The following is a 15,862-nucleotide window of genomic DNA, read 5'->3' as shown; positions in this document are numbered from 1 at the left end:
ATTCCAGACCAAGATTGCTTGCTATAACTAGCTGGCTACATTTATGGTGTTTTTGTTTAGCTGCATGTGAGCTACAGTTATATAGTTACAGCAAAGAGACTGTTGTGAGTCAGCTAGCAAGCAATCTAGCTCAGTCTGTCATAATCTGCTTAGTTTTCTAGTATCATTGTAATTATATCAAGATAATGATACTGCTGCAAATAAATGTATGTTAAGAAAATTTCTTTGCTGTCCACTATACAGGTATGGGGCATAACTTTCTGGACAGCATTTATAAACCCAATATTGGGGGGTAAAAACTCTGTCTCAACTTTCCCAGTGTTAAAAACAAGTGGCCACCTGGTTGAATGTTTTCGTCATGCGAACTATTGGTTTAAAAAGTCTGTATAAAGACAGAAAAGCTTTTATTATCATGTGAGGGCATTTTAGAAAGTAACACAGTTCACAGAATATCATTGCAGTAAGAGAGGGCTCAGGATATATCCTCAAAGATACAAAGGCATACATTATTAATGATTAATTAATGATTTATTAATACACTGGCTTAAAGGTACAGGTTGCAGATTGCAACCAACTGAATACCCCACCTCCCCTCACCACTCCCTTTCCAACGACATAGGAGAACCTACGGTGGCCTGTAAGTTCCAAAAATGATGTCATCGTCTACAACAGCATCGAGTAGTCAAGTGTCAAGTGATGAGGTTCCTTGATAGATTTATAAATTGTATTTAGTTATTTAGCCTGTAATACTATAGGTCATAGCTTACAAGTAAGATAGCGATTATGACTGTTAATTGTTCCGCATTGTGGTGGCGTTTTATTTCTAACGTTAGCTGCTTTGCATGGTAAATCATAGAAAGGCATGATGCGTCACAAAAACTATTAGGCTACACTACTAACTAACGCTTACATTACAGTGTGAAATATCCTCATTATAAAATACCACTAACCTATTTAAAGACACTCAATTTCAAAAATAACGTATATAACCAAAATATTTTGAGCAGTAATACTTACATAGCAATGATAAAATCTTATCTGTTTTCAATAGATAGAGACAGTAAATCAATGATATATTTCTATCCGCTTCTGTTTTGCTCCAGAAAACGATGTCAGATGGGTCTATCAGCAAACATATGGCTTAGCTATGCCCAGAAGTCCTCAATAATAATTGTATTTTCAAAGAAATTACGAAAAATGGTTGACAACGTTTCGTTAGGTGGAGCGTCTTTTACTGCTACCACAGAGTGAATGCCAACTTTCGATAACGCTGAACAATAAAACACTATTCCAAAAGCAAAATTAGACATTATACATCGTTAGAAAGCTTATACTCTCACCTACTGAATAAATGGATTGTCACTCAAGCCAGGCTGTACTAAAAAGGACGACAACGCCGTAAACAACACGTGTGGTATTACGCACAGCTATTTTGGAAGGTAGGCGTACCCAGGCATCACAAATGCGCGTATATTTCACAAACGGATTGTCCAAGACAATATATGACCACTCAGTCTCTTCTTTCTTCTTCTTCGTCTTCCAACCGGTGCATTCGAGCCACCCACTAAAATTAAAAATGCGGGGGAAAAAAACACGATATGCCCTCCCTAGAGCGGTTTGTCCGTTCTGGGCTACTGTAGAAACATGGTGGTGCAACATGGCGGCCTCTGTGGAAGAGGACCCGCTCCCTATGTAAATATAAAGGGCTCATTCTAAGGTAACAAAAACACAACAATTCTTATTTTCATGGGATTATACACTAATTAAAACGTATTTATGAATATTATATTCCATTTCTGCCAAGTCCGTTCCACTAGATGCCACTAAATTCTACACACTGCACCTTTAACAAGCAAACTAATGAAATTAGCATTGTTATAACATATTCTTGCAACTGCAATTCTGCTTGTGTAATAAACATCTAAGGATGTACAATAAAGAATGCGTAAGTTTCAACAAATGTTGGTAATTATTTGCACTTTCCAGTAAAAAAACAAAACAAATTGACATAAAAAGGCATTATTGATACTTTTCCCTCTCTTTGCCTTTCCTATTGACTAAATTATTAAATGGCTGAGTAATCTGCCTTAGTATCACAGGATGGATCTTCTTCTGAGGCATCCTTCTTTTGATTTTCTTTTTCATCTTCACTATTGAATAGCACCATGGAGTCTGCATTCATTTCATCATTTGCTGAAAGTGAAGGAGGCCTCTTTCTCTTGAAGAACCCAAGCTGTGGAAAAAGGAACACTGTCAAACACACTGTCCACAGGGTTCATACACTTTTTCACCAATGATTTTCAATGACTTTTCCATGACTTCTCCACAACCTTTAACTGAATTTCCATGACCAAAACAAATGATGTTATCTCAGCAGGACGATTTAAAATTATTTATTGTAACACTAAGTAAAATTAGGTCTGCATCTGAAACATATGGTGCCTCTCTAAAACAAATAAACACCAGACAGACACACTTAGATACATTCTTTCATATTTTAATTCAAATAGTTTAACATTTTTGCCAATGTCTCAAACAGGGCTCGAAATTGCAACCATTTTGGTCGCTTATGCTCCCGAAATTTAATCTGTGCGACCTCGAAATATAATTGGGAGCATTTGTGCGAGTGCAAATAATTGTTCTGGTGCAACCTTTTTTTTCTTTCTTTTTTCAGTCGAACGTCTCTTCCTCTGTACATTCGCTAGTTAGTACACTCAGTATGTGCCTTGTGAGCTGACGGTGACTCTTCTAACCAATCGTGAGCTTGACATTCTTACCTTTAATGCAGATTTTAAATTGGTTAATATTAGCCTTCAATCACTCCCTTTTGCAGCACTCCACTGTCATGCGACACAGAAAGCTAATGCGTTAACTTATGTTACCTGAAGACAAAAGTTTATGTTCAATTTATTAGCGTTATCGAAAGCTGAAAAGTTGAAGCGAACGATTACGGCATTTTTTTTGAAACATTAACGTAGTGTTTTGTGTAGCGACCCGGTTGAAACAGCTAATTTCTCCGATGCAGTTTACTGGCGGTTGATTTAATTAGCGGTATTAATGTGACGAGAAGCGCTTTGTCGTTTGAATGCATAACACGCAATTCCTTGAAGAGTCGACACATTTTAGGCGTGACAGTTTAACTGTTACTTGTAAACCGTACTGTTATACTGTCATTTTTTATCAATAAAAAATCTATTGCATATATTGTTGGTGCTCCTTACATTTTGGTGGGTGCTCCTAACTTTTTGAAGTTGGGAGCACCAGTGCTACCAAGTAAAAAAGTTCATTTCGAGCCCTGATATATTATTGAAGCTGCACTTCCCTGGAATATTGTTGGCACAGTAGGGCCTATGTTTACTAACTGCTACATCAGCAGAAGCGTGCCTGTTGGGCGTGCCTGTAAACAGACTGAGCCAGACCGAATTAACTTCTCACACCACCAAAATACCGCAAAGGTTACGTGCCAATTTACGTTTTATTACTATACATACTATTTTTATGATTGGATTAATTAGCAATTGTATTTGATGCAACTTTAGCTATATTTCCATTACCTTTCCAAAACTTGGAAATTGCATTTTAAATTTCAATGACTTTTCCAGGTTTTTCATGACTGTACGAACCCTGTGTCCAAAACATAAAACTGATTTTCTTCTTACAAAATAAAATAAAAAATAGAAAAGTACTTTTTCATTACATAAGTACGAAGGAACCTCAGTAATTCGGTTCAGTCAATTCAATTATTCAGTTCAATAATTCAAATCAGTGTCAGTAAGCAGCTCATACAGGTATTTTTTGCCGCACTTGACCATATTGTTGAACAATAGTCTGTAAGTAAGGAGTCCTGTCTTACTGTCCACTAAATTCATCCAAATATAGTGCTGTGAAAAAATAGTGCCCCCTCCCTGATTTCCATTCAGTGCATATTTATTATGCACTGAATGGTTTCAGATCATTGAATAAAAATTAATATTATAACCTCAGTAGACACAAAACACATTTTTAAAATTACTATTTTGTTTATTTAATGAAAAAGTTAAACACCCATATCACCCAAGTGACAATGAATTGCTGTCTTAAGCCCTATTCGCACGGGACTAGTATCACTTGGGGACCTCTAGTAATCTTCTAGATCTTAATCCCGTGCGAATCTGCCATGTCTGTAATTTGTAAAGTAAAAATTCCACTGCAAATTACCTACCACATTTCGCCAAACCCAGAGGTCATGTGATAATATTAGTCCCGTGCAAATGGGCATCTCGGTGATTTGGGGTCGTATTTTACTGTTACGCAGAGCACAGCCTTGACATTTTCAATCATATCCAGGGGGATAATGTCAGTAAATTCGAGTAAAATACAGACTTCGCTTATCCCGTGCGAATGCGCCGCACGGAACACAGACGTGGGGGGTTAATTTCTAAATCACATGAGGTCCCCAGGTAATACTAGTCCCGTGTGAATAGGGCTTTAAACCTAATAAATGGGTGCACCACCTTTATCAGCAGTAACTGCAATGAAACGCTTCCTGCAATTTGATATCAGTTTTTCACATCGCTGTGGAAGAATTTCATCCCTCGCTTCTTTGTAGAACTGCTTTAATTCAGACAAATTGGTAGGTTTTTCAGCATGAACTGTTTTTGAACTGCGCATTTCAGGTTCTGCCTCAGCATCGCTATTCGGTTCAAGTCTGGAGTTTGACAAAGCCACTCCAGTAAAGAGCAGAATTCATGGCTCCTTCAGTAGTGGCAAGTCCTCCAGTCGTGAGGCAGCAAAGCATCCCCACACCATCACACTGCCGCCACCTTTTTTGACAGTTGGTATGATGCTCATACTGTGAAATTCTGTATTTGCTTTAACCCAGACATAATTGGACCTATGTCATCCAATTTTAAATCATAGCATATTATCCCAAAAGGCTTGCGGATCATGAAAGTGCTTCTTTTGAAAATGTGAGATGAGGATGGAGGTTTCTCTTGGTTAGCAGTGGTTTCCACCTTTTTACTCTCCCATCAATCCCATCCCATTTTTGCCCAGTCTCTTTCTTATTGTGGAGTCATGAACACTGAACCTAGCTGTCGCTAGAGAGGCCTGCAGTTCTTTGGATGTGTTTATGGTATCTTTTATGACTTACTGGATGAGTTGTCGCCGTGCCCTTGGAAAAATTTTGGCAGGCCAGCCACAACTGGAAAGATTCACCACTTTTCCAAGTATTTTGGAGATAACTCTGATTGTGGTTCAGTGGAGTCCCAGAGCATTAGTAATGGCTTTGTTACCCTTTCGAGACTGTATTTCAACAACTTTTTCCCTCATCTGTTCTGGAATTTCCTTTGATTGTGGCATAGTGTGGTTGACAACTTTGTGGTGACTACTTCACTCTGATGCTGAGTGAGCTTTAGATTCAACAGGGCTGGCTGCAATCAAGCCTAGCTGTGTTCAATAAACTTAATACAGGCATTTAGCGGACGCTTTTATCCAGAGCGACTTACACAACTTTTTTTTTTTTACATAGCGTTTACTCAACTGAAATGACTGAGGCTATACACTAACTCACATTGCCTCTAGTTATCCTTCAAATATCAAAAAATATTCTATTCCAAAATTAATTTAATATAGAACATTCAGCCAGCATATGTCCTAGTCCTGCATTAAGCTATTTGCACTTCCAACATCTGCTGTCTTAAAATACTTAAGCAGTGTTCAGAAAATCCTGTTTATTATGTTGAGAAAAATCTGTGATGGTGGAATATTATTTTATTGTAATCTTATTGTATATAACATGGGATATTAGTATGTCCATGGGCTACCGTTGTCACAGGGCATGGAAAATACTCACTCAAATTTACTGCGGGCTAGATGAATGTAAAATTTCCCTTGGAGTAAATAGTGACATTTAAAATGTCATCCTATCCACATGCAACAAATTATTACACATTGTAGAGTACAGAACAACATACAACATACAAGTGTGAATGATTACATATTAAGGTATGTGTAACACATTGTTTCACAATGTTTTTTCATCAATTTTGGATAGGATTTTGGACCCCTAGAAATCTTTAATCCTATACTGATGAAAAGATAGTAATTCCCCCATGAAAATTATGCGGAAGTGAGTTTTGTGAGTCGAAACAGTTGATTTGTAGTGAAATATGATTTTGATTGTAATTTACAGTAATGCACAATTTAGACATTTTACATAGTTTTGGAGATATTAAGGGACACTGCTTTCTTTTTTCTTCATAGACCTTTAGTAGTTCTGCACATCACCCTGAGATAGTGCACACTTGTGGGCAAGGACTTTAAGATCTAGAACATGTATAGTTTTATCTGTTATATATTCATAATCTTTATCTGTTATATATTCGTGAATCAGTATTTCATTTCAAACTGATGGAGAACAGCTTCATTTTTGCCAAGATAAGTGCATTTGTGGCACTTTATTGCTACCTAAATTATGAAAAGTGTTTTGCTTCATTTAAGCCATTTTAAGTCTCTGTAGTGCTCACATCTGGTGTTATAAAGCCTTAATTACAACACTCCTTAAAGGGGTCAGGATTGGTCAGATTTGGTGCGAAGGGATTAAAAAGTAAACAGAAAAATTTGTGGTTGGCAATTTTCAGGCTGGATATCATGATTGACATTTATGATGTAGTAGTACCTCTAAAGAGATACTCTGACGTTCAATTCAATTTGTATAGAACTTCTTTTTTTGCCATTTTTCTCCCATTTTCTCCCCAATTTAGTCGTTATACCAATTCCCTGTGTGAATCACGGTCCTGGTCGATGCGCTATCCTCTGTTGGTCTGGGGAGGGTGTAGACTACTACATGCCTCCTCCGGTACATGTGGAGTCGCCAGCCGCTTCTTTTCACCTGACAGCGAGGAGTTTCACTGGGAGAGTGTAACGCGTGCAGAGGTTCACGCTATCTCCCCCAGATCCCCTCCCTGCTGAACAGGCGCCAACCAGTAGGAGTCGCTAATGCAATAATCAGGACTCATACCCTCATCGGCTTCCCACCTGCGAACACTGCCAATTGTGTTCGTAGGAACGTCTGACCAAGCTGGAAGTACCGCTGCCGGGGATTGAACCCGGGTCTCTGGTGGTAGGCGAGTGCTTATACCTCTGCACTGCCCAGACGGCCCTTTGTACAGAACTTTTAACAGAGAACTGTCACAAAGACGTTTTACAGTGTAGCAAAAAGAATCATAAAAAGACATCATGATTGCCGTGGGGCTAGAGTGGAATTCAGAAAGAAAATTTCAAACATTATAGAGCAGTAAAAAGATGCTTTTTCACCAACTTTTTTGTACCAAATGGTATTTCAGGAATGTTGACATAAAAGATGGATGAAAATGTTTCGCTATAAAGTAGGCATAGAAACTTGCTTACAGCTTTTTTTAAAAACCTGATTGAGAGCGTAATTACTCTTTAAGCTTGTCACCAAATTAGGCTTTGAAGAATCTGTGGAGTCTGAAATGAATTGTGAATGCTTTGTCAGATCATCACGAAACTGCATAAAAACTACATGGCTGAAATTATGTGGACACCTGACATCCAACATCTCATCCAAAATTATGGGCATTATTATGGAGTTGGTCCACCCATTGCAGCTATAACAATCTGCACTTTTCTGGGAAGACTTTAGGCAAGATGTTGCAGCATTGCTGCAGGGATTTGCTTCCATTCAGCCAGAAGAGCATTAGTGAGGTTGGGCACTGATTGGGCGATTAGGCCTGGGTCACGGTTGGCTTTCCAACTGATCCAGGTGTTGGATGGGGTTGAGGTCAGGGCTCTGTGCAGGCCAATCAAGTTCTTCCACATTCATCTCGACAAAATCATTTCTACATGCACATCGCTATGTGGTCGGGGGCATTGTCATGCTACCAAAATTTGGAAGCAGAACAGTCTAGAATAAGGTTTTTCAAGGGGGGCGTTCTGAGATTGCGAGGGAGCTAACTAACTGTTAACATTAACAGTAATGTTACGGAAACCATCTGTGATGCAGTTTCTTCCTCCTCCTCCTCTAGCCTTCCTTTTTTAAAGAAGATCTTTTTGGGCGGTGGGAAATCTATTTTGGTGGGAAACACTGTCTGGGAAACACAGCAAGAATGGTGGGAAATCTATTTTGGCGGGAACTAGGATTTGATAAGAACCAGATTTGATAAGCAGAATCTGAATGGCAACCGAAATCGCTAAAACCTATATGCAAGGAAATATTTCAAATATTATTCCAAGTTATACATTTATCAAAACATCATTCAGGGTTCATACACTTTTTCACCAATGATTTTCAATGACTTTTCCATGACTTCTCCACAACCTTTAACTGAATTTCCATGACCAAAACAAATGACTTTATCTCAGCGGGACGATTTAAAATTATTTATTGTAACACTAAGTAAAATTAGGTCTGCATCTGAAACATATGGTGCCTCTCTAAAACAAATAAACACCAGACAGACACACTTAGATACATTCTTTCATATTTTAATTCGAATAGTTTAACATTTTGTCAATGTCTCAAACAGGGCTCGAAATTGCGACCATTTTGGTCGCATATGCTCCCAAAATTTAATCTGTGCGACTTCGAAATATAATTGGGAGCATTTGTGCGAGTGCAAATAATTGTTCTGGTGCAACCTTTTTTTTTTTTTTTTTTTCAGTCGAACGTCTCTTCCTCTGTACATTCGCTAGTTAGTACACTCAGTGTGTGCCTTGTGAGCTGACGGTGACCCTTCTAACCAATCGTGAGCTTGACATTCTTACCTTTAATGCTGATTTTAAATTGGTTAATATTAGCCTTCAATCACTCCCTTCTGCAGCACTCCACTGTCACGCGACACAGAGAGCTAATGCGTTTACTTATGTTACCTGAAGACAAAAGTTTATGTTCAATTTATTAGTGTTATCGAAAGCTGAAAATTTGAAGCGAACGATTACGGCATTTTTTTTGAAACATTAACGTAGTGTTTTGTGTAGCGACCCGGTTGAAACAGCTAATTTCTCCGATGCAGTTTACTGGCGGTTGATTTAATTAGTGGTATTAATGTGACGAGAAGCGCTTTGTCGTTTGAATGCATAACACGCAATTCCTTGAAGAGTCGACACATTTTAGGCGTGACAGTTTAACTGTTACTTGTAAACCGTACTGTTATATTGTCGTTTTTTATCAATAAAAAATCTATTGCATATATTGTTGGTGCTCCTTACATTTTGGTGGGTGCTCCTAACTTTTTTAAATTGAGAGCACCAGTGCTACCAAGTAAAAAAGTTAATTTCGAGCCCTGATATATTATTGAAGCTGCACTTCCCTGGCATATTGTTGGCACAATGGGGCCTACGTTTACTAACTGCTACATTAGCAGAAGCGTGCCTGTTGGGCGTGCCTGCAAACAGACTGACCCAGACCGAATTAACTTCTCTCACCACCAAAATACCGCGAAGGTTACGTGCCAATTTACGTTCTATTACTATACATACCATTTTTATGATTGGATTAATTAGCAATTGTATTTGATGCAACTTTAGCTATATTTCCATTACTTTTCCAAAACTTTTCAAAAAACATTATTTTCCATAACTTTTCCAGGGCCTGGAAATTGCATTTTAAATTTCAATGACTTTTCCAGGTTTTTCATGACCGTACGAACCCTGATCATTTGTCCCAGTACTTATGCTGACTTTAAATAGGGGATATTGAATCATTGATTGGCGTTGTAATCTAGTTCAATGTCTGTTTAAAAACCATATGAAATAATGCAGAAATTTTTCCTCATAGTCAATACTGGATTTGAAATACAAATTAGATGTATACACAGGAAAAACAACCAATTTGACACAACGGTCTCAATGCCTTTGCAATGAAATACATGTTCATAGAAAAACAAGTAATACTTTCCTTTCCCAAAAAGATAGATATCAACATTATTGGCGATCCTTTTTCCAGTACTATGTGCACCTTCCATTCATGGACAGACTACCAAGCTATCTTTTGTCATGTTATATGGCATTAGTGACTTCATAGTATCTTAAGAACAGTTGTACTGTTAATTTTCAGTCATTAAAGGCACACTATGCAGGATTTCTTAGCCTGTGTTTTCAGTCAAAGAAGTCTTCTCCGCCATCTTCAAGTCCACCCACTCATGCCGAGTAAATTACCCCACCTAACGTAGCTAGCTGGATAGCTAGAGGTAACGTTAGTACTGTGAAATAAGTGACTATGAGAATGCAGTAAGACAGTAAGAATGCAAATTTGATTATTGCTTAATAAATTCTGTTATATTGAATGTAATAGTGGTCTTATCATTGAAACAGTAAATTAGAACATTTCATACCCTCATTCAAGTCCTTTTTTCACCACCTTCACATTGCCGGTAATGTTACTTACAGGTTAAACAGAAAACAAGCCAACTCCACGTCACTTTTAATCCCCTTGGTGAACTTCAGCTTCAGCCACAGATTAAAAGCAATTCCAAGGTTAACTCTAGTTCTTGAACGAGCCCTGTCAACTTGTCTTTTTGCTTTGCTGTATCTGGACTTCTTTGCAAGCTAGCTCTACAGTCCACAGTCTACAGTACACCCCTCCGCACACAGAAAAGGTACTGCATCTAGAAATGTCCCAAACACATTTTAGAATCACAAATACAGGTAAAGGTGCACAAATTTGGTGAAAATGTGTGAAGACTGAGATTTCTAATGCATCATAAATATGCCTTAGCGTAGTTATTTATAATATTTTTTCAGCTAAAAATCATGCATGGTATGCCTTTAACAAACGCACATTTTAAATAAAACTAAATAACTGTTTATTACCACACCAGAGACACTCACCCTCCACAGGATCGCAAAAATGATGACCAGCACTAAAAATCCTCCTCCAGCTCCAACCCCACAGATCACAATTTTGTTGGGTGGAATTATTAATTCAACTCGGCAGTCAATCTGGAAGATCATTAAATGATACAACAGATTAACAGTGAACTACAGTAATAGAAATAACAAATTCATAAAAAATGTTGTAATATTAAAGGGATAGAAGAAATAGAAATTTGGCCATGCTGGCTTACAAGATAACATAACATAACATATCATAACATAACATAATATAATGACGAGAACAGGCCATTTAGCCCAAAAATGCTCGCCATTTTCCTAACTAAATTAGTGCTCTGATTATCTACAGACTAGATCTAACTAGTATCTAACACTGTATTAAGCCTAGTCTTCAAAATCCCCAGAGTTTCTGCCTCTACTACGTGACCTGGCAGGCTATTCCACACATTGACTACTCTCTGTGTGAAAGAATTCTTCCTAATGTATGTATGGAATCTACCTTTTGTTAATTTACATTTATGTCCCCTTGTTCTACTAACAGAACTCAACCTGAAGAATCTCTTGTAGTTCTCTCTGTTGATCCCCTAAATGAATTTAAAAGCCTCAATCAAATAACCCGATTCTCCTTTTACTAAGCTTGAAGAGGTTAAGCATCTTAAGTCTTTCCTCATTTTCCAGAGCCTCTATATCTTTCTTGTAGTATGGTCCCCAGAACTGCACACAATACTCCAAGTGTGGTCTAACAAATGTATTGTATAAGATAAGTTAATAAGATAAGATAACTTCCTTGGATTTATTCTCAGTACTTTTGGCTATATATCCCAGCATCCTGTTGGCCTTTTTTTTTTTACTGCTACAGCACAGTGCCAAGAACCAGAAAGGCTTTGAACAGCCATTACTCCCAAGTCTTTTTCAAACACATTCCAATTTTGTTCCTCCCATAAAGTAATCCTGCCTAATGTTTTATTTCCCAAATGCAGAACATTACATTTGGCTATATTAAATTTCATATGCCAGGTTTCGGCCCAATTCTGCATTTTATTTAAATCTTCTTGGATTACTGTAGTAGCTCCCAAATTATTAGCTGGGTCTCAGTTTTGTATCATCTGCAAATTTGACTAATATACTACTGTACATTATGTCCCTGTTGAAGTACATTGATATAAATAATAAAGAGCAATGGTCCCAGCACCAATCCTTGTGGGACTCCACTTCTAACAGCTCCCTGCTCAGATAATATCCCTCCTACTACTCTTTGTGTTCTACCCTGTACCCAGTTCCGAATCCACTCTGAAATACATCCTCTAATTCCGACTGCCTTCATTGTACAAGTCTCTCATGTGGTACCTTATCAAATTCCTTTTGGAAATCTAAATAGATAATATCATATGCCTCGTTATAATCACAACACATGGTAGCTTCTTCAAAGACTACCAGAAGGTTTATCAGACATGACCTTCTCTAACGAAAGCCATGCTGGCTATCCCTCAGGATGTTACTATTTTCAAGAAATAATTCCAACTTGTCTCTAATGATAGATTCCAGTATTTTACATGTGATGCAAGTTAAACTTGAAGGCCTGTGTCCTGGATCAGTACGGCCCCCTTTCTTACATATTGGTATTATATTTCCTCACTTCCAGTCCTCAGGTATTTCTCCAGTTTAAAAAAATTTCAAATCTGGCCATTGAGGAGGCCTTGTTAATTTGCCATAATACATCAAATCTAACTGCAGAATGATTGCTAGTCCCAAATGGCCCATTTACCTCCGTGCTACAAATTCTGTCCAGATCATTACATAGCACCAGATCCAGAATTGATTTCCTTCTTGTGGGCTGATTGACATGGTGCCAAAAAAGGTAATTTCCCAATTAACAGCAAGGTATTTGAAGTCACCCAATAAGAGTCTCACAATCCTAACAAGTTTGTTTTATTTTTCCAAAGAGCGGTGAGTTCACACTACTGTCTGAAGCTGGCGGCCAGTAACACACTCCTACCGTAAGGCCCTTTTCATGTTCCCCCATGAGCTTTATCCAACTATCCTCACAAGGCACAAGCTAGTTGATTTCTGGAATTTTCTGCATATTCAAATTTTCTTTTTCATAGAGAGCTACACCCTCACCCCTCTTATTGGATCTATCATTCCTAATGAGTTTGAACCCTTCTCCCATTCCCTCACTCCCCGCCATCCCAAGCCACCCTTACCACAACTACATGACCCTACAAACATAAGTCTTTCAACAATTCAATAGTACCTTTGCTTTGTGGAATTTTGTAGGATCTTGGTCCTGTCAAAAGGAAAAATGTTGTTTTAATTTCACTTCAACATATTCCTTCCTTCTAGTTGGAATGTTGAAATGTTAGAATGTTATGAGGAAATCTTACCTCGGAGGTGCTTACAGTTTGAACATATCGATTTTTGTCATAGCTGAGATTTACCCAGCTTGAGAATTGCACTTCCAAACTTTCAAAAGAAAAAGGTTTTCTGGGAATAAGTGTCTGAAGAGAGAAAAAATGTTTAGAGGCAGTCAAATGCTTCAGTGATGCATTCATTTTGGGTTTGTCTAGACTCAGTTTCAAACTCAGGCTCAAATTCCGGAACTTTATTTTGCATCTGGGCATTGGTTTTGGATGACATGTTTAAAGGAGTTTTATTTGAATATGTGTATATTACTGCGCATTATGTGATTGGACCTTACCTTATTGACGAAAGATACCCTCCAAGACAGATTGAAAAGAACAGATGAACGTTGTCTCAATGGAAATTTATTACATTCAATTATCTTGCAGTGTTCTTTGGAGCAGTCCTATAACAAGACGTACAAAAATATGACCTTCCTTTGTGCATTGCTGAGACATTGCTTCATTTATTTATTAAAATGAGTATAATAATGTTTCAGACCAAAGTATGTAGTTCTAAACTATTACACAAGATGTTTCATAGACAACAATTTGGTGGCATGGGTTTTAATGAGGAACAAAAACAAATACAACCCATGTCGTATGTCGTAAACTGTTGTTTATTATACATCTTGTTTAATACTTTAGAACTACATACTTAAAGGATTTTACATTTTCCATGCAGCAAACTAGATTGAGCACAACTGACCAGCAAATAATTTACCGCCAACCCAAATTATTTGCTAGTCTAATGCCTTATCTTAAGTTCTGATTTACAGTAAGATTGGAAGAAAAGAAAAAAGAAAATAGAAAAAAACATCCTCTAAGACCATGTTCTGGGCAAAATATATTTCTGGATTATACTCTACCACTTTGAGACATGATACTAGCAGTAAATGTTACATAACACTTTTTTGAATGATTCCTGTACAATAAGGTTGACAGACAAGAACCAAGTCCCTGAAAATTCCCAAATTTTCCATTTCCTCATATAAAACAGAATGCAAAATGCTTCAGTACTTCCACCACTAAACATATGTAGACATTAGGCCTATTCCAAAGAAATTCCTACACATTATGTTATGTTTTCCTAGGTCCAGCGTTGGCCACTAAAAGAGAAAATGTCATTTCAAATCCATCACTAGTTTGTCTAGACAAAATGTAATGTTAAATTAAGAATAACTGAGTAAATTTAAAAAATGCTTTTTAAAATTATTATTTCATTTATTTAATAAAAGTTATCAAACACCCATATCACCCATGTGAAAAAGTAATTTCCCCCTTAGCTACTCAATCAAATAATAAACCAAATTTAATTGATAATTATATTCAGCTTATTGAACACAGCCAGGCTTGATTACAACCAGCCCTGTTGAATCTAAACCTGATTCATATTGAACCTTATTATCCGAGTGAAGTAGTCACCACAAAGTTTCTACAAACATAAGATTAAAGGAAATTCCTACAATTCTTTGGATTATTCAGAGATCCTTTATGTAAATATTACTGACTGTCAGTAGTATGGCATTGATCAGCATTCCTGTTCACTGACAGTCAATAGTATTTACCTGCACTGCTAACCATGCCCCTTCATGAAAAATCATTGAAGAAAAAGCAATGTTCTTCATGTTACAGTGAAATTGTTGCATGAAATATCTGTTAAATATTTACATTGCTAAAGCTAAACGAGTCAAGCGATCATAGTACTGTATGTGTAGCACAGATGATTGTTCTTTACAAATGCTTTCCTTCTCCACAAATAGAGAAACGCATGATCTTAGGGGACATGTCTCACATGGCACAAGAGAAAAGCAGAGGTCAAAGTGTCTACATAAAACATTGCAATAATATTTAGTCTAAGGCAGCATTCACAATGCTGTTTTGCACTGTCCTAAAACCTAGCCTGCCACCCTTCTTTTTCCTCTGATGAATATCCGAGTTTAACTTTTCACAGAGCTCATTCTGACAACAAAAATGTCAGCAGAACATGATCTAAAGGAAAGAAATAAAGACTCACCTGTGTTTTTTGATCAGAAATGTTTCCACACCTTGTTAGGTTCTTGAGAAGGAGAAAATATGAATTTGTTAGGAATGCATGTTAATATATTCATATATACTGAAAAAAGCTGGGCCCTTAAGGCCATTTGTTCTACCAAGTTCAATTTCAAGTTTTGGAATTCTTTTCATATTATTTTCTACTGCTCAGACTTTACTAATCAAATTGACCTGCTAGTATTAAACTTTATTTACTTGCGTTTCAACAGATTCTGTTCTTTTTCAGCATTTTTTTTTCTTTTAACATAAAATTTCCAGAAGGACTTTTAAAAATGTAATTTCTTTGAAAAAGGAGACAATTCAAATCATAGCTTAACTAAATCAAACAATTACTGTGAATAAATCTTGCAAACGTATCTACCTGTTGCAAATGGTAAATTACTGAATAGCAATCAATAGTTTTTTACATTAACAGAACAGTGAAGCAAAAACATTTATTTTATCAACCAATCTACAAAAAGGTTCAATAGATGTCTTATGGTTGACAGCTTTTGCCATTAAAAGAGGTTCTGTCCTGAGAAAGGACCTGGGCTGTTGTCTCAATAGGCTCATCTGGCTCAATATTGGTGGGAGAG

At 37.2% G+C, this 15,862-nt stretch overlaps 1 protein-coding gene across 2 annotated transcripts in view; it reads right to left on the bottom strand.

Annotated features, from left to right (window-relative positions):
- Window positions 1–387: 387 nt before the first annotated feature.
- The window catches only part of LOC135247708 (integrin alpha-M-like), a 157,874-nt gene continuing 142,399 nt past the window's right edge, over window positions 388–15,862 (bottom strand). The window contains exons 26-31 of one of the 2 annotated variants that reach the window (XM_064321478.1): window positions 15,250–15,291; window positions 13,532–13,639; window positions 13,218–13,331; window positions 13,088–13,120; window positions 10,831–10,941; window positions 388–2,233 (exon numbers count right to left, since the gene is read on the bottom strand). In XM_064321478.1, coding sequence (XP_064177548.1) covers window positions 2,066–2,233; window positions 10,831–10,941; window positions 13,088–13,120; window positions 13,218–13,331; window positions 13,532–13,639; window positions 15,250–15,291 — 576 coding nt within the window. In that variant the 3' untranslated portion in view covers window positions 388–2,065. The remainder of the gene's footprint in view (window positions 2,234–10,830; window positions 10,942–13,087; window positions 13,121–13,217; window positions 13,332–13,531; window positions 13,640–15,249; window positions 15,292–15,862) is intronic. The other variant, XM_064321479.1, reaches the window with a different exon arrangement.

The sequence above is a fragment of the Anguilla rostrata genome, chromosome 2 (assembly GCF_018555375.3).
Source record: "Anguilla rostrata isolate EN2019 chromosome 2, ASM1855537v3, whole genome shotgun sequence".
Classification (NCBI taxonomy): Eukaryota; Metazoa; Chordata; class Actinopteri; order Anguilliformes; family Anguillidae; genus Anguilla; species Anguilla rostrata.
Note: the sequence above shows the minus strand (reverse complement) of the source record. Positions and strands in the feature narration are given on the sequence as shown.